The 27,817-nt window shown below is 48.7% G+C and overlaps 1 protein-coding gene across 1 annotated transcript in view; it reads left to right on the forward strand.

The window, feature by feature from the left end:
• Positions 1 to 6,425: 6,425 nt before the first annotated feature.
• The window catches only part of GALNT16 (polypeptide N-acetylgalactosaminyltransferase 16), a 78,368-nt gene continuing 56,976 nt past the window's right edge, over positions 6,426 to 27,817 (forward strand). Inside the window, exons 1-2 of the mRNA XM_059819528.1 lie at positions 6,426 to 6,639; positions 24,468 to 24,483. Of these exons, the coding sequence (XP_059675511.1) occupies positions 6,426 to 6,639; positions 24,468 to 24,483 (230 nt within the window). The remainder of the gene's footprint in view (positions 6,640 to 24,467; positions 24,484 to 27,817) is intronic.

The following is a 27,817-nucleotide window of genomic DNA, read 5'->3' on the forward strand; positions in this document are numbered from 1 at the left end:
TGAGCCACCCCCCTCCACCACCTTACTGTTTGCACGCTGGCCAGAAACAGTGAGCCAGAAGGTATTTCTGTCCTGGTCAACATATATGCCGCCCTAGGCAGCTTACCTTCTGTTAAATGCAGGAATAACTGGCATCTGCCCTCTGTGCCTATTCTGATTGGGAATCAGGAAAAATTAAGGATGGATCCTCTCCCAGGGGAGTGATTTTTCTCTCTGGGCTTTCTACGATGCCTGTGGCCATGGTGTTGGTGGTGAAGGGCTGGAGGCTGCCTGAGCAGCGTCTAGCTCTAGGCAGGGTGCGATCAAGACAAGCTGTCAGACTTCTGGCACACCTTGTAGTTTCCCAGTGGTGACTGAGGCCAAGGATGTGGAGAGTGATATATGACCTGAGGCACCGCAACATGGATTTTCAGAAACTCACACACATACCCACACCCTCTGACCAGCATGAGAAAGCTTTTTCAGACAAGGAGAGTATTTCAGGCAGTTTAGGAATTTGGCCAATGTAGATGAGTAATGCAGATAACATTTTTCTTTTTCTTTTCAAAAACCAGTGGCACACACTTTGCCATCTTGGCGTTATGGTAGGGGTAAGCATGTCTCAAATGTTTACAGGGGTATGATTTGGATCTGGATGAAGAGCACAGTGAGATGCTATGGTCATCAGAGGGGCCTTTCATCCATTATGGGGAAAGGACTTCAGCTCTTTCTGCCCGTTGGGACAAACATTTCCCCTTCTCCCTCCTTTTCCTGGAGTTTTCCTGAGTTGAAATCAGGGACGAGCTCCGAGTCTTCTCCCTTCAATAGGTAAAGTGCTTTCAACCACTCCTACCTACCTATTCCTGCCCTGGAAGCTGACCATTGACCCTGCTTGGGAAAAGACCAGGAGCTTCATCAGGGAGGGCAAGTGTCCAGCCCAGGGGTGGGCTGGAGGAGGCGGAAGGAGCCACCTGGTGACAGCAAGTTCAGAGAAAACCATCCTGAGATGTCTCACCTTCTCCCAGGCACCCTGCTCTGCCCGTGCAGAAGGAGGTCTCTGAGGAGTGGTCTCTTGTGAAAAATCCCTGAACTGAGGCTGCTCTTCCCTTGCATAACTTAGCTAGGAGCCATGACAGAGGCTTAGCTAAGAAAAGTACCAGGGCTGTCTCAGCTGTGTGTATGGATGGGCTTTGGAGTGAGAATTAAAAGAAGGAACTCCTGCAGCTGGAGGGGTATAAGCAGCTAAGCTGTGTTTATGTCTTTGTCCCTCGTGGCTTTAAAACGCATGACTTTCTGGATCTTCAGTCCGTAGCGCAGGCAGGAGCCCAGCTGGGTGCACAGTACTTTCATGCAAGGTGGGGCTCAGCTCCTGGCCAGCTGTGGGCAAGCAGAGCTGCCTTTCCCTGAGCAAGTCCTCTGATCCCAGCAGGATAATATGCCACTCGTTTCTCTCTGGAGCATGACCTGCTCCAGCCTCTGAACCCTAATGCTAGTTTTCTTTAAATGTTGTTAAGTAAACTCTGGATGACTTTGTTCAAACTGTTTCCAGAGTCTAGACAGAACTTATGTTCGTGTTCCAGATGGCACTTCCATGCCTGGAGGCCACAAATATAGCGACCTGATTTCTCAGATTAGAGTAGTGCTAAGAAAAACCTTTTGGTGTTCTCCAGAGGTTTCATAGTTGAAACCTCAGCTACATTTTATGTCAGATGACTGCAAAAGCATGCACTTTGTCTCACTGTAACTCTAAAGCAATAACACTTCAATCTTTTGAAGACAAATCTGGATGATGCTTGTCTTTTCTTTCCCTGCAACAAAGATCATCTTAATTTTATTTGGGACACCAGATCTGGTCTCCTAGATGTTGTTACTAAGGCCATCAGCCAAAGACACAAAACTGGTTTCTCGAATGCTCTTTTTAATATTCATGGTTCTAGGAGATCTCTTTCCATCGAAGGTGATGCAGATCAAGGCCTTCTTGATTATGAATACAATAAGGTTCTTAACCCTCTACATAAATTTCTTCCAAGTAGCTGGTCATATTCCTGCCTCCCATTTCTGTATCTAGATTACTCGCCACATGCTTAGCCTATGCTTATGTCAAAGAATCGGCCACCTGGATTGTCAAGGGGTTCCTTATATTATTCCACTGTCCAAAACTGTACAAAGTGTTTCACAAAGTAGGAAAAGACTTAATATCTCTAACATGGAAGTAACAGCTATAAAGGAAACTGAAAAAGAACAAGTATGGTGGTAAGACCCCATAAGTTTGCTGTGAGGTTTGTATAATCTTGATTTGTTTAGTTTATTATGTTTCTCAGGTCACTTCTCTTAAGGCATTTATTGAATTAGCTGATGCTTTTGCAAAGATCAGCAGTGAAGCATTATCACTGTTAATATTCATTGTATGTCTACATTGCAGGCTGCACTGAGTAGAGAACTCCATGCCAGACTGCTTCTGGTACTCTTGTTATCTCTGATGGGGCTGGCTCTAATACCTGTATGCAATATTGCAGCTTACAGTATAGCTATACTTGAACAATTTATATTGTCAGAGATCCCTGTAGATACGTAAGGCTAGAAATGTACTGTCTTTTTAAAAGAAAGACGAGATTCTGGAGCAAAGCTCTGCAGTCAGAGGTGAAAACATAGCAAATTCCAGCTGTGGAACACAGGACCTTGGGTACGAATAGCTTGGACATGGGAGCTAGTCATCCTGCAGTGAGGTATTTGGGCCCTGAAGATGAAACATCACTGTGGAGACACTTTCAAAGTGTGTGGAAGCCTGATGCTGCAAAAGTACATGTCTTTTCTGCTGGAGCTGTGCTGAAGGTCCTGTCTCCCTCAGGTCAGCCAGCTCTAGTGCCCCTGTCAGCACTCCCTAACCCTTTCCAGCTCAAACAGCTCCCAAAGCTTGGGCAATGAAAATAATGGGTCTCTGCAAAGTGGGCTTATCTGTGCTGAACTGGGTACCTGCAGGCAAGCGTGAGCTGCTCTGCCAACAGCTCTGAGGGTGGGTAACTTGGTGCTTTTGCCGGGGTTGTGGGCTAGAGCAGAGCTTCGCTACCCCACGCTCTGGCTGCATTTCTGCAGGAACAACCTGTGCGTTCTGGCGCTGACTCCTGCAGGGAGAGGGGAGTAACAGCGACTTTCTCCTAGGAGAAAGACCCCTTGAACTTCAGCTTGTCCTTCCTACATCAGAGCTGACTTTGGTTTGGGGCTCTGCTGAAGATTGCCTATAGAGCTCGTTGCTTGTTTCTGACACCTACCTACAGGCCATCCAGTGAAAGGGATTTGGGGTCTTTAAATGAAAGTGTTAAATTATCTGGGTTGTGTCTTTCTTGTAATTAATGAATTGATTTATTGAAGGAAAGCAGTGATTCTGCACAGAAGGGTTCCTGTCACTCGTGTAAGTTGTCAGCAGGCTGCTTTACCCAGGTAGTACAAGTAAACTCTGAGGTTTTTTGGTTTTCTGTGCTGTTTTCTGAACTGCTGGCAATGCTCTGGGAATAACAGGATGTGATGGGGGCAGAATAGCAAAGAAGGCTTGGCAGCATGTTTTGCAGGCGTGAGAAAGTGCTGCTGAGAGCTCGAGAGCCTCCTTTCCAGAAATACGAGTTCATTAATGACTGGGAACACCCACCGACATGCCGTCAGCTTTCAAGGCTTGTGTGTAAGGTGCTTCCAGTGATGAGGGCCAGCTGGGTGCAGGCAGCTGCCTGCTGAACCCTGCCACGAGCAGTGCCACCCTGCCCTGCATGGCTCCCTGCGGGGAGGTTAAGTGCCAAGACGGTCGAAGGTCTCTGCTGACATGTTCCCCTGGGCAGTGACTGCAGCTCTGAAACACAGCAGGATGAGATTACTCTGCTCCCTTGCTCACCTGGCAGTGCCTTGCACCTGCTTAGCATAGGGGTTGATGGCTGCTCCAGGCAGTGGGAGGCTTGGGGCCAGCCCTAAGAGTGTCAGCCTGTACTGTACTATGGGCAAGGTGCTGGGATTTATTAGCAGATGGGAAATGTTAGACTGCACTTGCAAAAGTGAAATGGTAATGCTGTGAAAATACAGGGCTCCTCTGGCCCTTGTCCTGCATAGAGAATAAAGTGGGAGGCGTCTTTGCCCAAAAGGTGGTGTCTGCTCTGGAAAGGGAAGGGTGCTCAAAATGGTGTTGTCCCTGGAGAATCCAAGGAGTCAGGGAGCTGGGTTTCTTCTCAGCAGAAAAGGGGAGATGCTGGGCTGACCTTACAGGGGACTTGTCAACTCTTACAGGCTTGGCAGAGGCTGAGATGCTTGTGGGGTGGGGATCACCATCAGGGTGATTGGAAGTGGTGAAATGTGGTGTGGGGAGGCAATGGAGACAGCACGGCAGCTTACAGGGTGTGCTGGCAGGGAGGGCAGCAGAGGAAGAAAATGAATGGCTGTGGTAGAAGGGGGAAGCAGCGTGCTTGGAAAGGCAGGAGAAGGCAGTCTGTTTAGTTCAAGTGTTGGGGCAGAGGGTTTTCTCCTGGTTCACACACATTTCTCCACCAGTGTTTTGAGTGATTTGCTTTTCTGTAGTGAATTTCACAAGATAGTGAGAAAAGACTAAGAAGGAAATGAGCAAAGCCTGGGATGATCTGCACAGTGGTGAAAGAAGAGACAGTGTATGGGTCTGGCTCTGTGGTCACAGGGACATGAACACGTCTTTCTCCCATGTCTTTTCCTTTTCTGAATCCTGGATACAGGTCCTCTGCCTCCTTTCACGTCCCTCTGCAACCCGGGCAGCTGCTGGATCCAAACCCACGCAGGAGAGCAGCCACCCTTTTTTGTAGGACTGTGAAAGAGAAAAGAGACTGAAAAGAGTAGAAGCTCAGCTTCCACAGGTTACTCATACCACTGGGACAGATGTGGACTGGGCAGCTTGGACTAATTATGTTTTTGTTGATCCCTTAGAGGACTTTGGTTTTGCCTTGACTGTCTCAAACTTCCCCTTGCCACTGGCTATGATCAGCTGGCCTGGGAAGCTGCGAGTGGTTGATGGGTTATTGGGAAAGGTACCTAGTAGGATATAAGATGTTTTGTAACACCTTTCTGCGTGAGGAGCGCAGTGCGCTTTGCAGGGAGGTTGGTGCAGAGCCAAGCTGCAGCCCTGGGAGGTGGTGGTCCTAGCAATAGCTTTCTGCCTCGAGTGCTAGCACAGTACAAATCTGATGGATGAATTTCATACTGTGCTGTGCTTCAGGAAACAAGCGATGCGCCGGTAAACCTGAAAGGGCAATTTAGCAGGGCAGGTTGTGATTACATTTAGAGGGATTTGGCCAAGAGGAAGGTAGGCAAAAAGTCATTTAGAAGGCCTGCTGCCATTTTCCATACTGTAATTCAAATCCTCTAATCCCCTCGTCAGGTGCCTTGGAGGCACCCACATTCTCTAAGCGTGCGTCTTCACTGGTAGAGTTTTCTCCGTATCTCGTCTTGCTCTCTCAAACCCTTGAGCCCTAGTTGCACAGCAGCGGCACTGTGACTAAATTACAGCTTGGTTTCACAAGCTGGATGGTCTGTTGCCTAAGCTGCCCGCAAGGCTGGGATTCGGTGTGCTTTTTACCGCCACAGCTTTGGCAACGCGCTGTAATGTGGAGTTGTATCATCCTTGCCCCTCGGCTGCCACGCTTCCCCTCCAGCAGCGCTTGAAAGGCCTCGTGGCTGTAGTGCTCGCCCAGGTGCCTGCCCTTGTGCGACCGTGTGCGACTGCTGCGCGGGTGTGTGTAGCAGCGATGGGAGCGGGCGCTTGGGCAGCTCCGTTGCCAGCCCAAGAGACCTGCTCTGTGAACTCCCAGGGCTTCAGTGCGAGATGCCTCTGGGGATGCGCCCATCTCCATGGAGCGGGTGCCCAGATGCCGTGTGCCATGGGGTGCCACGGTGGCCACCTGCCTTATGGCAAAGAGCACCGTGCGGCGCTGGGGCCACCAAGGGCAGGGAGCTGGGCTGGCGGTGCAGGAGGGCAGGCTGCTGTGGCACCCGCGTCCCCGCAGCTGCCTCGTGGGGCTGAGCCCGTGTCACCCGCTCCCCGCCACGGGGGCCCTGCCGCCGCGTCGGTGCGCCCGCTTTCCCGGGGCTGCCTCCCCGCTCCCGCTGGAGCGCCGGGCGCATCCCCAGCGGCACCCACGCAGGCTGCCGGCCAGCGCCCGGCCCCGGCCGGCTGCTCCCCCCGCCGGCCAGGCCGGGTGGAGGAGGAGGAGGAGGAGGCGCGGAGCCCTCCGCCCCCTGCGGCGGAGCGGTGGGGGGGGGGGGGGGCGAGGCGTTAGGACCCGGCGGCGGCGGCTGGGCGGCGCGGGGCCGGGGCCGGAGCCGGAGCGGTGCGGGGGGAGCCGCCGCGCCGCCGCTCCGCCGCCGCCTCTCCCCTCCTCTCCTTCCTCCCGCAGCCGCCCCTGCCCGTCGAGGCAGCGCTCCCAGGCTCCCCCGGGGCGCTCGGCATGAGGAGGATCAGGGCCAATGCCATCGCCATCCTGACCGTCGCCTGGATCCTGGGCACTTTCTACTACTTATGGCAGGACAGCAAGCCCCGCTCGGCGGCCGCCGGCAGGTCCGCCGGCAGCGGCGGCGGTAGCGGCAGCGCCCGGGGCGGGCGGAGGGCGGCCGGCAGGCTGGAGCTGCGCCGGGAGGAGAGGACCATCCCCCTCGTGGTGAGTGAGCCGCGGCTGCGAGCATCCCGCCCTGCCGCGGCGCGGAGGGATGCTCGGGGAGCCGCCGCCTCGGGCGGGCGGCGAGCGGGGCGGAGGGGAGCGAGGAGGGCTTCGCTCTGCCTTCGGGGTGCTCCGTGTTTGTTTTGGCATTCCTGCTCGTCACCATGGCAGCCGTAACGGCCGGGGAGCAGGGTGGGCAAGCCTCAGGGGGAGAGTAATGCCGTGGGCAAAGTATTTGCGAGTTGTCTCCGCCGGCTCGCCCGGGTTCTGCTTCCCCGGCTGAGAGCGGCTGCCCTTGGCTGAGGGAGAGGGTGGGTGAAACAGCTGGAAGGTTTTCGGTTCGCGCACATGCACATATATATACACACACACACACGCACACATAGATATATGATCACAGTTTTTTCCCATCAGGACCAGATAAGAGCCACGACTTCTCACAAGCCCTTCCTCGGGCCAGCCGGCTGCTGGGCGTCGGGCCAGGGGCTGCGAGCGGCACTTGCAGCGGGTACCAGCCTCTCCCTCAGCTCCCTCTGCTTTGCTGCCAAACGGGGCACCTGGGCTCAGCTCCCGACCCGCGTTCTGTCCGTTTTAAGCCAGAGGCGGCAGTCTGGGGGTCAGCTCAGGCTCAGGTTCGGGCAGGATGGGAGAGGGGGGCGGCCCTCGGGGCTCCTTGCTAACCCGAGGGGTGGTAGTGGTGCTCTGATGCGCTACTTCAAACGCGCTTTCGAAGCCCCACACTGCCCTCCCTGGGTATCCGTGGGCTCGGTTGGGCGATAAAATCAAGCTCGTGACTTAAGGATGATAAGGACCTTTCTGCTCTGCCTGTGGAGGAGGTTTGTCCTCCTTCAGCCTGTATAATAGCATCAGTAAAGCTCTCCAGCTCTAGGCAATAGCTTCATAAAAAATAAACCGGTCCCTGGAGCAAAAGTGGCCCAGCAATGCCATTCCCAGGAGTGATCTAGCTGAAGCAGTTCGGGAACTGCACTGTGTGTCACTCTTTGGCTGCAAATCCATTTATCAGCCGGTTACGCGCACATGGAAGCAAACAAAAGCAGCAGCCTGGTTGGAGTCGGAGCAGGGGCCAGGCACTGGGGCTCTCCGCTTCCATCCTTGACTGATGCTGGGATTTTTGGCCTGTGTCTCTTTTCTCCACCTGTAAAGTGGGGCTGGCAGGTGTGTGGGGGGGGTGTTTGGGAAGCCTTGTCAACGTTTGGAAAATGCTGTCAGAGCAGCCCCAGCCCTTGGGCAACAGGGTGGAAATCCTTCTGCTTGGACCCTTGGCCATGGCTTGCAGCTGCTAAAACTCAGAAGTCGAAACTGAGCCTCTCGGGCAGAGCGAGGACGTTATCTGCCGCTCATTAGGGCCGGGGGCTGCCAGCAGTTCAAGCTGTTCTGCTGTGTGACCCTCTACGGAACAGGAGTGGACATGAATGCTGTGCCTCCCAGGTGAGGAGCTCTGTGAGGGTTGTTACGGCTGTAGTCCTTCGGGGCGTGCTGGGAAGCGCTGTCAGGCTGGCCAGGGCCAACTTGAACCAAAAGATGATTTGGACCACTGCTGCCTGTCAGATTCCACCTTAGCGGCAGGGCAGGCTGCTCCTGAGCCCCTGATTTCTTGCGCATGCTTGAACATGCTGCTCTGGCAGTTTTGTTTCTCAGTTCCCCCACTTATCCCTTCTATTTTTTTATTGCATTTACTTTACTCCCTCTCAAAGGGCTTGTAAGGTTACATGAATTCATATCGTCTGCCAAGCACCTTAAAATCCTCGGGAGGAGGATGCTGTGGCGGTGCTGCACGTTGTTATATTGCTGCTGTTTGGGGGGGAGGCAGTATGCGCTCATGGCTAACCACAAAGCTTGTCGTTACAAGCTATAGCGCTGTGTAACAGCCGCTCCAAATCTGGTCCTGCTCACAGAACGATGTAAAGCATCCCAGCTCTGCTCCATGCCTGAAATCCCTCAGCAGGGAAAAATAATCATCCTTTGCTTCTCCTGTCCCTCTGTAAGTGGGGTCCCACGATGGGCCAGCCCCCCCCGTCTAAGTCCTGGTCCCCTCGGCAGGCAGCAGCTGGGACGAAGGAGGACCTGCTCCTGATGCACCTGACAGCGGGGCATGGTGGAAATATCACATCCTCACCTGCTTCGATCCATTTGCATAGAGAAGGGAGACAGGAGGGGTTTGCGGTGTTTGGGCTTCCCCCGTGCATGTGGAGCGGTTTCCCGAGGGTTCGGTGTGGTGCCGTGAGAGGCGAGCTGGCAAAATGCCATATGTGTGCTGCTGTAACTATGCAGCGGCATGGCTATTGGAGAGCCTAACAGGCTTTGCTGCGATGGGAGGCGAATAATGAGCTGTCCCGGCTGCGGCCTCTGCCCGCGCTGCTGGGGTAGAAGCAGAGAAGAGGCTGCGGGCAGGCGCAGGGCAGGAAGGTCGGCGGGGGCCTGGGGACAGCACCCCCCCGCAGGGGGTGGCATCTAGCTGGGGTCTGAGCAGTTGGCCTCATGGGCTGAGCTGTCCTCGTGAGCCTGCGGGCTGGTTACGCAGGGGCTATAGCTGTGCAAAGCCGTCCTCAGCACACGTCCTTACCCCGGCTCCTGGGTCCAGCCAGTGTGGAAAATGTGCCATTTCAACCATCCTGCTGGAGAAATGCGAGAATTTAGAGAAATGGCTGTCCTTTTGCAGTGCAGAGCCCTCAACCCCGAGTTCATTGCCTGCGAAGTTAGATTACTTAATATATAATGGCAGTCTTGGGTAAGAGGAGGCGTGCCTATACTCCGCATGCTTCTCGTGTCACTTGGCCTTCTGCAGAGCCACTGAGACAAGCTGCCCATTTTGATCCAGCTTTTGGTTTCCTCTGCTCTGCATGAGTGATGGTTCGGGTTTGGGCTCATCTGCAAATAAGGGTGACTCATGTGACTTATGGGTCTCTGGAAAATATTTTTTCAATTTTCTAAAATTGGCTGCTTTTCTCTCTGGGACAAAAAAAATCTTGTCTTTTGGGTGAGCGAGTCCAAGAGTTCTGCTCTTGCATCTATGCTGTGACATTTCAAATCCCAGGCAAATTAAGGTGAACTGCATGGTTTTTAAAAATTGAAGTGCTTTCTGGGGTTGTGCTTTTCTTCTTTTTTTCTCCCAATGCAAAGAATAAAAATCACCTTAGGTAAAAAATATAGTCGATTGCAAGTCTCAGCTTGAAACTGGTTTGTTTTTTGTTGACCTCATGTTATTAGCACAACTTTAAACCTAAAATGCGGATGTCTGACTCATAGTGTCAGCAAGGGAAATCTTTGGATATTAAAGTTGGGGGGAAGCCATCAGAGATCAGTGTCCCAGAAATAGCTCGTGCATTAATGGTGATCCTCCAGATCCCTGTTTTATAGCCAGGAATCTTGACATGTGGGCTCTCTGCAATAGCCTTTCCCCAAACAGGTCCCATAGATGCTTGAAATAAAAATGCAGAAATTGGTGAAGGGGAGGGCTGACTCGGTGGTGTGCCGAGCCCCTGCACGCATCCCCTTCCACTTGCCACGGAGAGTGGAAACACGAGTGAGTACCACAGTACTAGGAATATATTTTTTCTCTGGAGCACGGCATAGTTTTGTATCAATTAGGAGGAGCCCTGAGACCTCTGGCAGTTGGTTTGTGTGTTGGGTGTTTCTGGAGGAATGACTTCTTCCCTGGGCTCTTTTCGGTCCCTCCCAGGCGGGAGGTTGACTCCTGCTCCTTGGAAATTTCCCGGAGGCAGAAGCTGTGCAATGTGTCTTTTGGAGGGGCTTTGGCATCATTTCCACACTATGTACAGGTGGTTAATCATTCACCACGCGCTGCTCGTCTGCTTTAGCATGGCACTGATGGGCAGAGCCCAGGACTCTGTCCTCCCGCCTCTAAAGATTGCAGTGTGGGAAGCTCACCCGGCATACCTGCATCCCACTGAGGATAGCAAGGCCATTGCTGTCGCATGGGCAATGCTTGGTAGTGAGAGGGGTGGCTGGTAGGTAGCTTTGAAAGGGGAATTTTGCTCTTGGCAGACTGAGCTGAGGATGGAAGTATTTGCTCCCGTTTCCCAGTCAAAAGCTGGATGTGAGGCTGCCCTTGGGCTTCTCCAGCTTTGACTTTGCTGGGGTGGTAGGCAAGCAGCAATGGAGACAGGAGAGTATCATTAGTTAAATGCTCTGGGTCGTGTTAGGCTGGTGCCCAACTGCTCTTTGGAGCAGGTATGTTGTCTCTTATCTTTGTCCTGCCAAATTTTGTGACCTGTGTAGCTCCTCTGTGATCCCACTAGAGACAGTCTGGCAGCCGAGAGACCCAATATTGTAATACTGGCGCGCGTTGCCTGGGCTCAGCTCACCTGGCTGCTCCCTACCTCTGTGCTCAGCCACCTAAAATGAGCACCGGGGGAGATACGATCAAGGCATCATTTTCCTTTGTAGCAAAGGGTTTCTAAATGCTCTGCAAACATCGCTGAACTGAGCATCACCTGCCTGTGGTGAGGCAGCGAGCGGAGACTCCTCTGGGACACGCTGCTGAGAACGGGAGGTGTCTATAACCATCGAGCAAGTTGGCAAGGAAAGATGTCAGTTGATTCTTCTCTCTTGTTTAGCCAGAAAATAGGCAGTGGCTGGGGTTTACCTGCTTCTCTGAGTAGCTGGATTGGCGAGATTAACCACACTTGTATTTGCCACCGTGTAAGACCGCCTTGACGTACGCTCTTCAGAGCCTGGACTTAACTAACTCGGCCAAACAGTGCGCTCTGCTGCGTTTGTCTTCTCTTGGCTTTGGCTGTGGGTATCTGAATCCCATGGAGCAGGTGCCAGCTGATGCTCACCGTTCGTTCATGAATGATTTTATTCCCATCCCTTCATCACGTTCCCTGTGTGTGCAGCTTTCAGGGGATGCTGTTTCCCTCACAACTGGGATAAGCTGCAGTTTTTGTGGATTGATAAGTGATACCATTTTTCAGGGACTTGAATCCCACGGGGCTCCTGCATGTGTGTCTGCCCGGGGTAGGTCTTGTAGCCTCAGGGATGTAACTCTGGGAACCGCGGTGGATCCTAAATTAAAAAAACCCAAAACACAACAACAAGAGGGGGAAGAGCACTAATTCCTTCCATTGGCATATTGTTAGGCTTCTGAAGTACAGGTTTGATTTCATGTCCTGCTGTGCTGTGGAGAGAGAAGACCTAATATTTAATGAGATGCCCCAGCGCATTTCAGCAGCCCCCTTACCATTTGACTCTTACCAGGCGGCTCACTCTTGAGGCTCCTACCTTTCGGGGCAAAGATCAGGAATGTGGTTTTATAGGTTTCTTTCTGTTCTTACGCTGGGCAGCCACGTGTCAGTTTGCACACGTGTGAACACAGCACGGGGGGCTGTATGGTCTCCCCAAGGCTGCTGCGCTGCCTGTAAGCCAGACCACCTCAGCTACAGGCAGCAGGAACCTGAGTCCGGGGAGGCACGCTGAGCAAGCCGGTGAAGTCTCCATGTTCAACAGCTTGTGAAATACTCTTGTTTTCCTAGAACATCTTCCTTCCTTCAAGCTAAAGGAAAAGTGAAGGGGACTAGGGCTCTCCATCATGCCAGCCTGCAGAGCAGCCTCACTCCCTGTGGCTCTGCAAGTATCTATCTGGGGTGCTGGAAACGAGATGGAAAAGAAGCTGCAGGTCGTAGAGCTGATGCTTTTGCAGGGGGAAGGTGAGCCCTCCAAGTGCTGGGTTTGCCTGTGCCGTTCAGCCTGGCTCATTCCCCTGCTAAAATCCAGCACCCACCCAGCTCTTCCCTGCACCTATATGGCCTCCCAGTGTTTTTCCCAGTTAATGTTAGGGTGGGGGGGACAGTCCTTAACACCTGGGGTTTTGTGGCAGCCATTCCTGCTGCTGCCGGGAACACTGATATTTTTTTTGATCTCTGTGGGAGTCTTATAAATGCCAGATGAGAGGCCTGTGCCAGCTCCCTGGGAAAGGATGACTTGGTAACTATTTCTCTGTGGGTATTACTGCAGGAGGAAGATTCAGTGACAGTTCAACAGCTTAATATTTTATTTACAGTGTTTATGTTTTAAAAATGTGGAATGAATGCCGTTTGCCTAAATGGCAGGAAATGATTTTATATTTAATTTATCCCTGTGGCTCATGTGCCAGATTAAAAAATAAAAGAAATGGTTCATAATAATAATAATAATATTAACCAAATCCAGTTGGCAGCACTGGCCTTAATTGTTAATCAAAGTGGTGAGGTAGCTGCAGCGAGGGAGGTGGGGCTCGGGGAGCACGGCAGTGTGGGCAGCCTGGGACGCTGTGCAGAGGTGTGGGGGGGTGAAACGCAGACCTCCTGAAGGTGATTTTTTTTTTTATCGGAGCCTTTCCATTAAATAAGTGGGTGAAGCAGCTGCAAGTTTTAGTGAGCTAAAGCGTTCTTTCAGTATGCAGCTGTTTCCCCCGTTAGATTTGTCTTTCCGTATACAAAACTGCCGTAAGATTTAAACTCTAAAAATTTGGTAGTGTTTGCTGGAAACAGAAGCCTTTGAGAGACATCTCATGTTGCTTTGCTGTGGTGCAACTTGGCCCAGGCACTTAATCCCAAGGCAGACAGGTCAGGAGTCACTTGAAAGGCAAGGGGAGAAGATCTGGTTTTGTTTCAGCGGCACTGAACTGGGCCTGCCCATGTTGGAATGCTGAAAAAGACTTAATTTTTCCTGTTAGAAAAAACACGCAGTGTAGCACAAAGGCAATGAAATAAACAGAGGTGAATGTGCTGGGGATGAGGCACGCAGGTCAGCGGGGGACCCTGGCTTGCCTGTGCCGTGCATCGCCTCCCTTCTGCAGGGAAAGCCCCGGCGCAGAGGGTGGCTGGGCAGGATCTCTTGCTCTTCCTTGGTTCTCCCCAGGGTGCCAGCTGATTGTTCCCATCCCATGGCATCTCAGCCACAGTCCCAGGACCTCGTTTTCCTGTTTCGGTGGTGAAGACTGCTCCCTTGAGCTCCTCCAGCCCTATCTGCCAGCTGCTGTAGTAGGGCTGTAGGCTCTTTGGGGCTCGTTGTGTTGGTTGTCACTGCTATTCTGCCTGTACAGCGCCTAGTGCAGAGGCCACGATCCACAACACATCCCATACTATCGCATCAAGCTAAAGACGTAACTAAAGTGAGACCCATGGGCTGGGAGTCAAGCTGGTTTACTGAGCTACAAACTCATCCTCCTTACAGGCTTCCATGCCTCACTTTTGTCCAAAGTCTAAAAAGGATATTTTTATCTGCTTCATGGGGCTTTGGGGAGGCTTAGCTTGCAAGTTTTGTAAAGGGCTGGAGATGAAATAACCTTAGCAAAACATTTGGTTGAGTTCACCCTTTGTGGACATTTGAACCAAGAACGGGATTAGCAGAAATGCAGCAGGTCAGGGACGATCTGCTGCAAGAGGAAGATGTTAAAGGCGCAGCACGGTCAGCTCTGTGTGCTGAACAGGATTTATGAGGAAAGGCTGTGTCCTACCTGCAGCTGTCTTTCACTGTATTTTTATAAGCACATATTCCTGCAACTAATAAAAGTGATAAAGGACAGGAGCTGGACTGTCCTCATCAGATTTCCAGGTCCAAATTGTGCTTGTGGCTGTGGAGACAGTGAGATATATAGGAGTACATTTAAGAAAAAAGAAAAAAAAGTGGTCTCTTGGGCCCCGTCTTTGCAGAGAATTTACCCATGTTGTGGTGTGCTTTGAGCATATGGGTAATTTCTCAGTGTTGGTAGTGGCTGAGTTTTTGATAGGCAGCTGCATGCTCTCTTTGGAGCCACTTCAGGGGCATGGTCCCTGCAGAGACCTGCTCCAGCTCCTTCTGCAGTGGCAGTGGAGGTCCAGCAGCACTGTTGGCGTGTCAGCTCCGTGCTACCCCAGGACATGAATGGAGGCTGCTGCATGGGGCTGCCCCTGGGCAGGGAAGTTGCTTTAGCAAGTCTGATGATGGTCATCCTGCTGTGATGGAGCTCCAGGGTTGACTTCGCCATCCAGGCTTCAAGGCTGCCACGGTTGCGCTGGGGTAATGCTCCAACTTTTGACTCTGTTATAGCATGGGCACTGATGACTGCAGAAAATGATCTACTTTAACCTCTTGTTTTCTTTCTCCCGCTTCCAAATGTTTCATCTTTTAAGCTGAAATGTGGTCCTTGTGAGGAGGCTTTGTTTTAGAGTAGCAGAGAGAGAAAAGCAACTGTATTGAAACCTGCGTCAGCCATTTTGTAAGCCCAGGAGGAAAAAAGAAAAAAGGAGTATTTTTCTTGACTTTTTTATTTTGGACAGACTGAATCCTGAAACAGACGGGTCTTGGCTGGAAAAGTGCTCTTACCCAATGAAAGTGTCTTCAGAGGTTCTCTGAAAAAGTCTTCCTGCAGGACAAAATTGGAAAACACTGATGCTTTCCATCTGCTTGCATGCTGAGTGCCCCAAATGAAGTATTTGGTGCCAGAAAGTGTCATGCTCAGTAATGCCATAATGTACCTTTGTGCCTTTTGGTATCAAGTATGCAGTAAAAAGCCTAATAAATGAGGAAGAGCATGTAAAAGCTGCGAAAAGCAGAGCAGCTCCTTGGGTAACTGGTGAGTTAGTTTCTGAGTGTGGGAACAGGGATACAGTAGCAGTGCAAATGGGAGCCATCACATCCACACAATGAAGTTGAAAAAATTCTGTGCTCCCTATGTAGTTTTCCAAAGTAATTTTAAATTGTAAAAATTAATAGTAAAGTATCGGAGTTAGGAAATGTGAATGTTGCAAGTGCTCACTGCAGACTCCTGTAGCTCAGCGATGTGATCATGCTGTAATTCCCAAGTGCTATACTATGTATGTGGTGTTGCTTTGTTTTTGTTTTTTTCTTTGTACCTTTCCGGGAGACCTTTTGGATCTAGTTGCATGGTAGGAATTACCAGCTATACCAGGCTGCTGATGGAGTAGGCTGTATGTGTTTCCTAATCTCCTGGGATGTCTCAAGTTGGCTGAAGTACCTGATTTACACCTAAAGGTAGGGCACATCTTCTCAAAGTGATCTCTGGGTGTGTTGGCAGGGGCAGTGACAAACAGGTAGGGCATAACCCTGTCCCTAGCATAGGGATGCTGAGTTGCCACATCCCCGCTGGTGCTACACTTGCTTCTGTGATGCTAAGGCTCTTGGTTTTGTGTTTAGGAACAGCAGAGCCGGCTCCCCTGGCAGTACCAGATGCAGGCTGGGGTGAGCGCAGTCATGTTTCTCCCCTCGCTCAGAGTGCAATGTGGTGTTTATACTGAGCTTGGGTTGGCAGCAGAAGGATGGATGCTCTGCAGTGAGGTAATACTTTCAAAAAATCTGTTGGAGTGAATCTGAGCAAACTTGCGTCTGTTTGCATCCTCTTTGCATTTGGGTGGTCTAAGTCTGGTTGTGCCGTGCCCTGGGATCATAGAATCATAGAATTGTTTAGGTTGGAAAAGACCTTTAAGATCATCAAGTCCAACCGTTAACCTAACCCGTTGCTGTGCTGTGCCTGCTAGCTGAGCAGTCCTGTGGGGCATTTCCAGTCTGTGCTGGGAAAACTGGTCCACACTGGTTGGGCACTCCCAAAGAAATTTTGGGAAGGGCTGGGAAATAAGTGTTCCTTCAGAACTAGCTGTGGTCATCACAGAGGGTCTGTTGGGTCAGGCAGTGATGAGGTGTGGTCAAGTGAGGTCTGGCCTTGGAGAGGTTGCCCAAGCACTTATCAAAAGCTCCCTTTGGCCAAGTGTGAAAGGGTTTTAAGTCACTGGATGGACTGCTGGCTCAGGTCAGGTTCTTGAACAGACACAAATCTCATGCTACATGTTAGGCGAGCCAGGAGGAGGTGGTTTACAGTGAAAGTAAACAACGCTGTCCTTACAGCACAGGACACAGATTGAGTCATATCATGTAGTAGGGAAAATCTGCTGATCTGTTTGCATCACTTAGCTTACAGCATTATTAAAAATAATTATTATTTGTAAATTATTTACTCATTAATTTTCTTAGTCCCAAAGCCTCACCTTCAGGAAAGATGTGCTGGAGTTGAAGGGAAATATGATGGGGTGATACAAATCATAGTATCATAGAAAGGTTTGGTTTGGAAGGGACTTTAAAGATCATCTAGTTCCAACCCCCTGCCATGGTCAGGGACACCTTCCACTAGACCAGGTTGCTTAAAGCCCCATCCAAATGATTGTGCTCGGCGGGCTAATATGAGAAATATGTTACTTGGTATATTCTCCTTTCTGCTGCTGTTCAGGCATTAATTGTGCAGCTCAGCCCTGTGTGCTTGGTACCACTCTGACCTTTGCTGCTCCTTGCACCTGTGAATCAAGGGGGCTACCTGGGTGCTCCTGCCACCCCCATGGTGTTGGAGACGCTAGTCTCAGCGTGGCAATGGCCAGGCAGTAGAGTCTTCTCGCCCACTGCTGGCATCCTTGGGGCAGTGGGTCTCACCAGCTCTCGCTTGCACTCACTCACTGAGGAATTGGCAGGGACAGTACTGCAGGGACCTTGTTAGAGGCGTATGCTGTGTGCAAAGCTGAGCCCTTTAAATCTTGGTGCCCTAGTTAACAAGGATTTAGTCCTCCCAACCTGTCACAGTCCATCTCATTTTTTCTCCTCTTTCTTTTTAGTTAGAGGATTATGATTGTCGCATTGAGTTTAAAGGGGATTGGAATGCTCTGTATCTTTCTTCTCCCTTTTCCCAATATCTCCTAAGAGGCATCATAAAGAAGGGGCAGGTATGGATAAATAGTTATTAGCATCACTGCAAGTGCTGAAGAAGGGATGAGAAAATTCTCCCTAACCTTTCTCGCCTGCCTTCTTGCAGGGTCTGCATGGGATGCTCTGTGACTTTCTGTCCCTGTCACGCTGGCGTTAGTCTGTGTCCCCAGATCGCCTGGTATGCAGGAGCAGGGACTCTAGGCAGTCAGCTGGGCAGGAGCAGCAGCTGCAGGAGGGGAGAGTGCTGACGGGAACTGGGTGTATAAAGGGATCCCCTTCCTATTCTTCTGTGCCTTCTGTACCGCAGGAGCCCTTTCAGGTGTTATTCTAGTTCCCCAGCTGATGAGTGCACAAAAGGAACTTGTTGCTGCCTGTGGGTTGATGTTCAGAAAACCCAGTATGCAGATGCACTCAGTTCCTTCAGCTGGGCTTCAGCAGAATCCAAAACTGTAACAGCTGAAGTTTAAATCACACAGAATCATTAAGGTTGGAAAAGACTTGTAAGATCATCAAGTCCAACCATCAACCCAACATCACCATGCCCACTAAACCATGTCCCACAATGCCACGTCCACACGTTCCTTGAACACCTCCAGTGAATGAAATATCTTGACTTTTTTGGGGGGGTGGGGTGGGTGGTGCTATTCACCACAAAAGAATCCTTCAAAGCGTTAGAAAGCAGAAATGCACGGTGACCATTTGAACTCCTTAGCTTATGTAGCAATGAATTTAAGAAATTAGGAAATAATGCAGCGCACAGCATTTTTAGATGTCCAGGAATTTGCTAAACTGAGTCTTGTGACAGATTCATTAAGACTAAGTAAATTTTGAGGATCCATGGTACATTATCAATTTTCTTGTTTAACTTTCTGTTAATGCCTTTATAATTCCACTAGAAATACACCTCCCACTGCTACGTTTAACTTGCTGGCCCTGTGTAAGCTTTAATTGTGGTCCACGTCATTCTCTGTGGCAAGGACAGCCATGAAGCATGTTGCCAGAAGGTTATTTTGAATCATTAAAGGCAATCCATATCTTTCCAGTCTTGAGTAGGTGAGTTGAACCTGAATGGAAAATATTTCTATCTAGATCAGAATTTGCTTTACGTTATCAATTTAATATTTTCTGCCCAAGGTAAATTCCCATATCATTGTCCCGTATCTGATGCGGGTAAATTTAGATGCTATTTGGTCACTGCCTATCAGTTGGTGGCCCTTTGAGAGTCAGATGCTGCTTAGCCTGGGGTGGGCTCAGCACCTCTGCAACGCAGGGTTCAGATCTGCATTGAGTCGTGATTGGGGTGGCTCCAGCCATTACTTGGGTCTGCTTGGCAAGAGCTGGGTGAATGTTGGCAGTGTGCTCAGGGTTCAGGTGCAAAAGGAGAGCCATGGAGAGAAGCTGTTCTCTATGAAAACTCAGCCAGCTCCGGCAGCTGCCAGCCTTTCCCCTGCCCTGGCTGCAACTCTGTATGCCAGGGGACTGCATAGCCTGGCTCACAGCTGGATGTGCATCCCCGTAGCAGACTCTGTCTGTATGTAAGGGACTTGTTTTGGGGCTCTTCTGGGATGGGGGAGTGAGGCAGGGCAACTTGTTGAATAATAAACTGTTAGGGGCTGCCACAAGCCTGCCTGGAGTCACCAGTCACCTTGCCACCCTTTTCTAAGCACTTTGCACATCAACGTTACGCAGCCTGAGATCTCCTGTAAGCCTTGCTCCTAGCCCGGCCTTCGTGTACAGCCTGTGCTGCTGGGTCCCTCCTGGTAGTCTGCAGATCCCTCCTCGTAGGGGTGTTTGGGTATCCAGACTGGGGGCTCTTCTGTGCAAGGTGAAATGTGAACCGAAAAGACAGTCTCTGTCCCGGGGAATTTATAAACTTCACAGATGAGTAAGATAAAGGGTCGGGGAGAGAAAAACTTCTTTCGCCCCTTTCCCTGATGTAGAGCTGAGATTAAACCTCAATCTCTGCTGAAAGGAAGAAAAGGGGGGAAAAAAAAAAGTATGTTCATTATTCAGATCTGCTAACCTCCAGTTATTAACTCCGATTAAAATACCAGTGAAGCCAAGACAGCTTGGATATTAACTGTGTACCAACATGAATTCAAAGAACTTGGTACTGGATTCAAGCTACTACTCAGAGATAATTGAAACTCAGTTTGTCCTGTGGTAGCTGTTGTTGTAACTGGCCGTACCTCATTCTTGTTAGGGTTTTGCTTGCCTTGGTGATTTGGATCACCTGCCTACCCTCTATAATTTCTATGTGGTCAGTGATGGCTTGGCCACTTAAAAACTGCTTTGGCACTTTGCCTAAACTGAGGAGGGGCTGAGATAGTTTGGGGGGAATAAATTTGGCTTGTGTCTGGCGAGGTCAGTAACTTTCTACCCCCTCAGTTACCCTGACTGCCAGCTCAGGTTTTGGTGTGCATTTTTTCCTGTGTGTTCATCTGGGGGAAGAAGCAGCATTTGAGGATAAGCCACTGGGAGTGGGAGTGGGGAGACAGGTTAGAAAAAGCTTCTAAATGATTCCTGTATGTGCAAATGTTAATCATTAAACCTGTTATGGCTTAACAGCATGGCTTCTTGTCAAGCTGCCCCTCCAGGCTGAACAGGAATAAATCTCAGGGTGTTTGCTGAGCTCTGGGAGCTGGACTTCAGCCTCTGCTGCCTCAGCCCTAATACTGAACGGTGTTTAAACGCTCCGTAGTGGGCTGTGGTGGCAGTGGGGCTCCTTGGGGCTGCTGCTGCTGCTTCTTCAGTCTTAACTCTGTCTTTGAAGAGTTAAATTCTCAAATTTATCAGGTTAAAGGGGGGTTCCCCATGTTATGTTGTTTTTAATGCCAAGTGACATCCATAACCATCTGGATTCTAGTTCTGTGCTCAGACCAGTAGCCTGTATGATTTGCTCCTCTTGGGGGGAAAAAATACACTCTAGGCACTTTAGTCATTCTCTCTGCAGAAAAAAGAGTGTTTGCATCTGGGAATATGCTCCTGGCATTTGTAGTATGTATTTGTTTTTTGTCTTGCTACCAAGCTCTTAAAGCAGATAGATAACAGCAACCTGAGTGCCTGCATGCTGAGATGCTTATATTCCTGTCTGGTGGCACAAGTTGTAATGGGCAATACCATCTGACTGGGCATATGGGTTTTTTGCCACAAGTTATTAATAGTCAAATGCAAACACAAGCAGCCACCACTACTTTTGTAGGAGCAGACTTTTACAAGGATGAATTCAGCTAGTTGTACTCATTTCCTCCAAAATAGGAGTCTGAATGTAGGACATCCACTGCTGTGGATGTCAAGAAGGTGTAGGCGACTAGTTCAGACTCTAACAGTCTGGAAAACATCAGCTGGATGATGAAAAGTTACAAATGGATGACTAGGCCTTTTGCCACTGTTGTTTTGACGAGTGATACTGAGTAATACTTGTTGCTAGTAATTCGGTAATGCAGGCAGAGGAAACTGAGCAGTCTAAGGTATGAGGGCCCTGGGATATACCCTGTACCTGAACTGGATAACCCACTCTGCGAGGCACACTGGTGACCATCTCTCCTGATCAGAGAGGTGAGGAGCAATGTTTCTGGGGCAGCAGCAATATGCCACCTCAAGAAGGCTCTTAACAGCCGCAAGCAGCTCTAACTCCCTAGGGAAGTCTGTCCTGTTTGACGTATACTTGCTATTGCTTGTTGAACGTCTCCATGTGGCACTATGGGATTGGGACAGAATTGGTTCTTTGGAGTGGCTCTGCACTGTAAGCAGAAACGGGCTATTTGGAGTTACTTGAGGGGAAAAAAATGGCCAAAATAGACTGAAAACCCTGATGATCTAAAAGAAATACCTTTGCTCCTGAGAAGGGTGAGTGGAAAATCCCCACCTGTTTGGTAGGGCTACTCAGGCTCCCTGTAGGCTGTGCTTTCAGAAGAACTAATTGTGATTCTCCTGCCAGTTCAGTACCACCAGCATTACCAAAGCATGTGTGAAAAACAGCTGTGTGGGAATGTCTTCAGTGTCATTTAGAGGGCAGCTCAGCTATCTGTCCTCCGGACAGACACCGAATCTAGCAAGGAGAAAGGTATTTATACTGTGCTTTAGTAAGTGTTGACCTAAAAGAACTTGTCACTGTGCATTTCTCAAAATCCTGTTAATTTAAAAAAAATCTCTTAGCTTTTAATTAAATTGACTTGGTGCCTTTCTGAGAGTGTGAAGGTGAACACCAATATGTTTCTTGGTTTGCTGAACTAGCATACATGGACTTGGAGGAGCTTCCTTCATGCTCGCTGCAGATGAGAAAGATGTATGAAGAAGCCTGGGGTGCAAGAACTCTTGTCTTTAGTATATGCTCCTAGTGTAGGGTGGGTGTGGAAGTATTCAAATATATTTAAAACATTTGTTTGCTGAAATGTAGAATCTTAATATTGTCTTTCTTACCTGTTCAGCTATTTGAGTTTATTAGGAAAAAAGAGGGGGTTTTGTATTTCCTCTTCACACATATGGTGTTGTTTGCGTCAGTCACAGTAAGTGAAGATGTTAAAATAACTATATCATCCAGGCAGCCTCCCTGCAGATGCTGACTGCCTCCTGTATTCACGGCCCACACTATCTCTTGGAGCCTCTTGCTTGTTTGGGGAGGTACAGAAACCATTCGATAGCTCTTCTTTCCCTTTGTCCCATTAAATAGGTTGACAATATAACATGTAGTATGTACAACACCGTGGTTTTAGTCTGTATTGAGCCAGACAGAATGCTCAAGATCTGAAACCAGAAGGAAAGATTATCTAAGGATGCGGGGATTATAGAGTAGGATTCAATGTCACTGGGCTGGAGCTGGCTGCTCCTTGCTGTAGAAGGAGCTTGGCCACATCCCCTCCCTTGAAGATGTGTGATTTGGGAGGAGAGGGCTGCTGTTAGAGAGGCCTGTCTGCTCTTCCAGAGCTAATTTAAGGGCCTGCCTCCCATTCAGGCAAGGGAAATGCTATCAGTGGAATTTTTCCTAGTATATTAAGTGACCTGTCTGTATGCCATGGCCTAATGGTGTTACCGCAGAGAGCAGTGGATAGAGGATGATTTTCCTTGAACATTTTCTTTGCTGCGTGGGAAAGGGGCTGCTCCCATCTGTTTCAGCTGCTAGGCAGACAGATTTCTCTCTGCTGGTCAATAAACAGAAAGTGCTGTTTTATGCACCAGAAACTGGGGTACTGGCTGCTACAGTTATGACTTAGTTTCTAGTGTCAGATTAGTTAGGACTTAAGTATTGCACCAAGCCAAGGATCTATCTACTAAAGATGTACAGGCTAAAGTGAATCCGTATTTCTACGTTAAACAGATTTGTAGCGGCATCTGTTCTGCCCAATGAATTTTACAGGGGAAACAGTCCAGAGACAGTAAGACTGAGACACTTCAGTTGGTACTTTTGGTAATAAACGTTTTTTGCATTGACGTGTCTGCACTTGACTCTTCAGAAACGTGGTAAGTGCTTAAGCATCTTTTACAGATCAAGACTCTGAGGGAGGCTCAGAAAGGTTAAAGTCTTGATTTACACTGATTGCTCAGGCTCCATTGACTTTCTCTTTGAATGTCTTTCCCACTGGGCATTTGACTGACATCACTTTCCCTAGAGCTTCAGTGCATGTGCAAATAGTCATGGCTATTTTGCAGTGAGGGGAGGTGGATCAAGGAAAAGCAAGGTGAATAAACCCCCCTGATGCACAGTGACAGCATGCTTTGCCCCCCCAAGGATGATGCTTCTCCTCTTGGGGTGTCTTTGGGATGAAGCATCAAGAGTGCTCAGGTGTCCATTTGCAAGTGTGACAACTTTTAGTGCTGCAAGGTGAAGGCCCTCGTAATGAGTGGCTCAAATGAGGCAAACAGGAACGAGTTGTCTGGGGATGGTTCATCGGCTTCTGCCTAGCAGAAGGAAAAGCGTCACTGTGATTCGTGCTTACCTAGCTATGCAACTGAATTTTATCCTTGAACTGGGTTCCTGGTTAAGATAAAATCCCTTTGGTGAGACGCTTGCCATTTGCACAGAGTTCTTAATTAGAAGAATTCATCATAAACATGGGCATCATTCTCTTGTTAATATGGCAGGGGATAGAGATTAATTACATCAGCAGAAATGTCTGTTGTTGTTTACTATTTCTATGAAATGTGGTAGTCCTTGGTGTCTGCAGACAGAGGTGAGGTTCCATATGATATTGCTGTGCTGCCACTACGATGCTTTTAATTATTTAATGAATTAATGACTTTTGAGTTGAGGTAGCTCCACACAGCTTGCTATCTGCTGATCAGGAGGTGCTTAAAACTTGCACATTCAAAAATTTTTTCATTTGCAGTGATAAAGGGGGAAAATCATGTCACGTTTAAATTTTTAATAGCAGCCCTCTCCTAAAATAGCTGTGTTCTCCTCTCCCATATTGCCACTAGCAAAAGAAGTGATAGAGTGCAAGGAGATAATTTAGTATGATTATTTCAAAATTAACGGCCTAGTTTGGGGCACAAGTAGATCTTGCATCCTGCTTCTCTCCCCTCTGTCCTCCCGCCCCCTCCAGTTCAGCTACCCAAGGGATGCCATTTTGAAAGCGTCCGAAGAAGAGGAAGTCCATAGGCTGTGCAGAGCTCAAGAACTGGAGATTAAAATTGCTTATTGGGTTCTTCTATGTGAGACTTAGCCTCCAGTGCCAAGGATTAATTGCTTACATTCAGGTTTTGAAGGGTCTGTGTCTCTCGCAGAGAATAATGCAAGAACGGCTCGCTGGCTCTGAAGCATGTAAGCATCGTTTGAAACGCTTGCCAGTGGGGTGCGGCAGGGCTCTCCTGTGAAGCTAGCAGGAACAATTAGACTACTGGAGAGTTGGTTTTGGTGGGTTTTTTTGGCCAATAATGCCCATTTATCTCCTCAGGGAAATTTTTTTTTAGTTGGTTTGTCGTCTTTCTTCCTCCCCAGATTGATATCCGGTATAAGCAGATTGCTAAGGAGAACTGTTTCCTTCCCACTCCCTAAAAAGGAAGTGAACGTATGGAAGCTGTCTCACGGAGACAAGTTTTGAGTCCTCTTTTAACTTGGCAAAGGCTTTGGTCTCACCCCAGGAGCCTTGAGGAGCAATGCCAGTGTGGCAGGCAGAGGGAGAGGGGGAAGCCCACATAGGTTGCTTACAGGAAGAATGAACAAGGTGTGTTTTGAGGATATCAGTGTTGTAGCAGCTGGGTACAGACCTATAGTGTACTGGGCCAAATCCCACTCCAGCTCTCACAGTAAAAGTTGTGATTTTCAGCTGCTTCTGTCCTCTAGGCACAAAAGCGAGAAGGTCCGTGGTATTACTGGAGAGGAGACGAGTGTTTGTCCATGTGTTTAATTAAGACCTTCTCTTCAGTGAGTGCTTTATTGCAGATGTTTTCTGCACACTTCTTGCACTTTTCTTTTGGGAATAAATGTTAAGAAATTTTCTTCATCCCCTTGTCTTCAGTACTCTCATGTCATGAGTTAGGGATGAAAGTGCCTCCTCTGCCAAATACAATCTGATGGAAGGTCTTGCCTGGAAGATTTATTTATGAGGCTTTTCAAGTTTAAGTGGACATTAAGTTGGAATTTAAAGAAATATCTCAAAATGAAGGAGGGTAGAACAAGCATTTCTGCCTGTCCTTGTTCTCAAGTGTGCAGTGCCTATCACTCTCCAAAGAGGAAGAGACTGTTGTGGAGTTGTTAAGATGCGTGAAGAGTCTCTTACTTGTGGGCTGTGGTGCCTTCTCTGTCCAGAAAACCCCACAGAATAGTTTCTGTGCAGTTTTTTAAACATCTAGCATGCAGTTTGGGGGCCCAAACATGAGTGATTTTAAGATCTGTTGCATGTGCGAGGACAAGAGTTACAGACCCTTAGAAGAGATAGGAATTTTGTTAAAATAGATAAGAATTTAGTTAAAATAGATAAGAATTTACTGACAATCCATAGCTTATTGGATTCCTCCATGTAAAATACCATGTACAACACTGAGCATTAATTGATTAAACTTTTCTCTAGAGAATTTTATTCTTTAAGATGTGAGTAATGTAAAATTGCCTTACTGGCTCAAAAAAGCATAAAAATAGGAGTTTAAAGGGGCTGTTGCCAGGCAGGGAATACTGTTACCTGCTTTTAATTATAGGATAATATTTTCCTTTAAAAAAAAGGTGAATCCAAGTCTTTTGTATCCTTATGGTGAATTGAAGCAGTTAATTAAAATAAACACTTTGGTTTTGAGATTTGCAAGGTCTTTTAGAAGAAGGACTTAGGTAAACCTGGAAGTAGGTGTTCTATGAAGCTGTTTCCTGCTTTGCAGCTCTCCCTTTGAGCTGAGGTGGAAAGGATGTGTTAATCACTTCTCAAGGGCTCTGGGAGACATTGCTACGGTCTTATGAACATCATTGATTGTGTTCTCCAAAAGATCTTGCTGAGGCCAACTGAAAGAAGGGATGGACAGCTGTGGTAGCTTGCTGAAAGAAGCAAGAATATTTGATTTAAGAGCCTACAGGCACTTATTACTGTTTGTCTTGCTCTGTTAAGGTGCTAATCTTATATTTTGCTCTGCAGGTTACCATGAACAACTGTGCCATTCCTCCAGATTTTGCAAGCTGCCAGCAAGGACAGTGCTTGGGAGGTCAAAAAACACAAGAGGAACTAGTCTTACCAAGACATCCCTCCATTTATCTGCAAACTATGCTTGTATTGCCTCTCTTTTGGGCTGTGAAAGAGGCAGAGGCTGAGCCAGTACAGCCCCATACCAGCAGGAGATGGGGGCTCTGCTAGGTCATGAGAGGCCTGGGGGCAGAGGAGTCATCTTCCAATAACTGGACTGAGAAGACCCTGAGGGATGCAAGGTGTATTTGGAAGGAGTGTGGGGGAACAGGAGGAACGAAAGCCAAGCTGGTCTCTACCAGATGCTGTCTGTGGTCCCTGAGGAAAAGCATTTTTGCTTAGTTGCCACTGATGTTTGTACTCAAGGTCAAGCACTTGGGCAGAGGTGAAGACACCATTCTGGGAATGTTTTGCTTCAGATGGGTTGACTGCAAAGGCAATTCTTGTTGTTAGCCTGATATTAACCAGGGGCTATGAGAGGGATGATGTCTCTGTCACTTGCCTGGTATCATGGAAGTGTGCAGTGAAGGGTGACATTAAGTCATTATCAACTAAAAGAAGTTAAGGGAGTTCCTTTCCCTCTTGGTTTAAAACTTGTTGCTTCACACAGGCTAACACAGTGCTCTGGGAAGAGATAGAAGGGGTGAATGTGTGGGGGGAAAACAGAGGATGGGGATGGGTTCACTATATATGCTTTTCCCACTCGCTGCTTCCCTCCAAAGTTTATCAGTAATTTGGGAATTGGTTTTGGCATATTGCTCTTTATGTTATAATAGAAGGAGTTGTTTGTTGAAGGCATGGGTGCTGGAGTACTTGTATGAGCTGTCATCTGTTAAGATGTTATCAGGTTAAAGATGGTCGTTTGCTGGGGTTGTTGCTGCACCCCCAGCTCCAGTTCAGCCCTGAGTGGAGGGACTGGGAGGAAAAGTGCCACTTGGACTCGCAGCCCTCAGTTCAGCTCCAAGGGCTGCTGGAGCAGCCTTGCTGGAAATATCCTTGCAGTTTGAGCCACTGGTCTAAATGCTGGCTCCATAACCCAGAGGGTGAATACTAACCTGGAGACAGAAAAGTCTCTGACTCAGTGCATCCAAGTGACATGGAATGGGGAGAATTTGCAGGGGGGCAGGCAGGATAGATAAAGTTAATTTGGAGGGGAAGTATATTGCAATGTGGCAAGATAGGACCAACTTTGTTTACTTTGTGCTTTTTTATCTGGACTCTAGACTGCAGAGAACAGCATCTATTTAAACATCCCTGTAGACTCTCCTCACTTTCAGATGAGGAAAGAAAGGGACAATAATTTTTTAGGAAACCTGAGGTGTATCTGTGTGCACAGTTTCTAAACTGAGTGGTCTGGGAGTTTGTGTGGGTGTATATTGACATCCTTGAGGTTCATGTGGCAGCCCAGCTATGAGTGTGTACTGTAATGGTATTTTAATTGTGATAACTTCTGGAAGATTTTTTTTTTCAGTACAGAGGATTTTAATCATCTCTGTACTTCTTTTCCTGTTCTATTTAAAGTAGTAATTCAGATCTAGTGTTTCTCCTACTGTTCTGAGTGATACAAATGAAATAGTGACAAGCCATTTGTCCTCCTGAGCAAAACCATTGGAGGTCAGAGGGACGGTATCAGGTCAGGTATCTACCAAGGGAACTGACATGTCTACCTAATGACAGATCAAACCTGATCAGTTTGGCTGGTGCACTTCTGTCCCCACCAAGCAGAGGTCCGTCTTGGACACCTTTAGTTTAAAAGCCCCAGAGCCTTCCTGCAGAAAGGGCTGGTGGCAGGTGGCTCCAGGACCCAGCTGCATTCCTTCCTCTCGTGTTTCTCTTGTCTGGGGCATGCCTAAGCAGGACTTGGGGCAT

Source organism: Gavia stellata, chromosome 7 (genome assembly GCF_030936135.1).
Source record: "Gavia stellata isolate bGavSte3 chromosome 7, bGavSte3.hap2, whole genome shotgun sequence".
Lineage (NCBI taxonomy): Eukaryota > Metazoa > Chordata > Aves > Gaviiformes > Gaviidae > Gavia > Gavia stellata.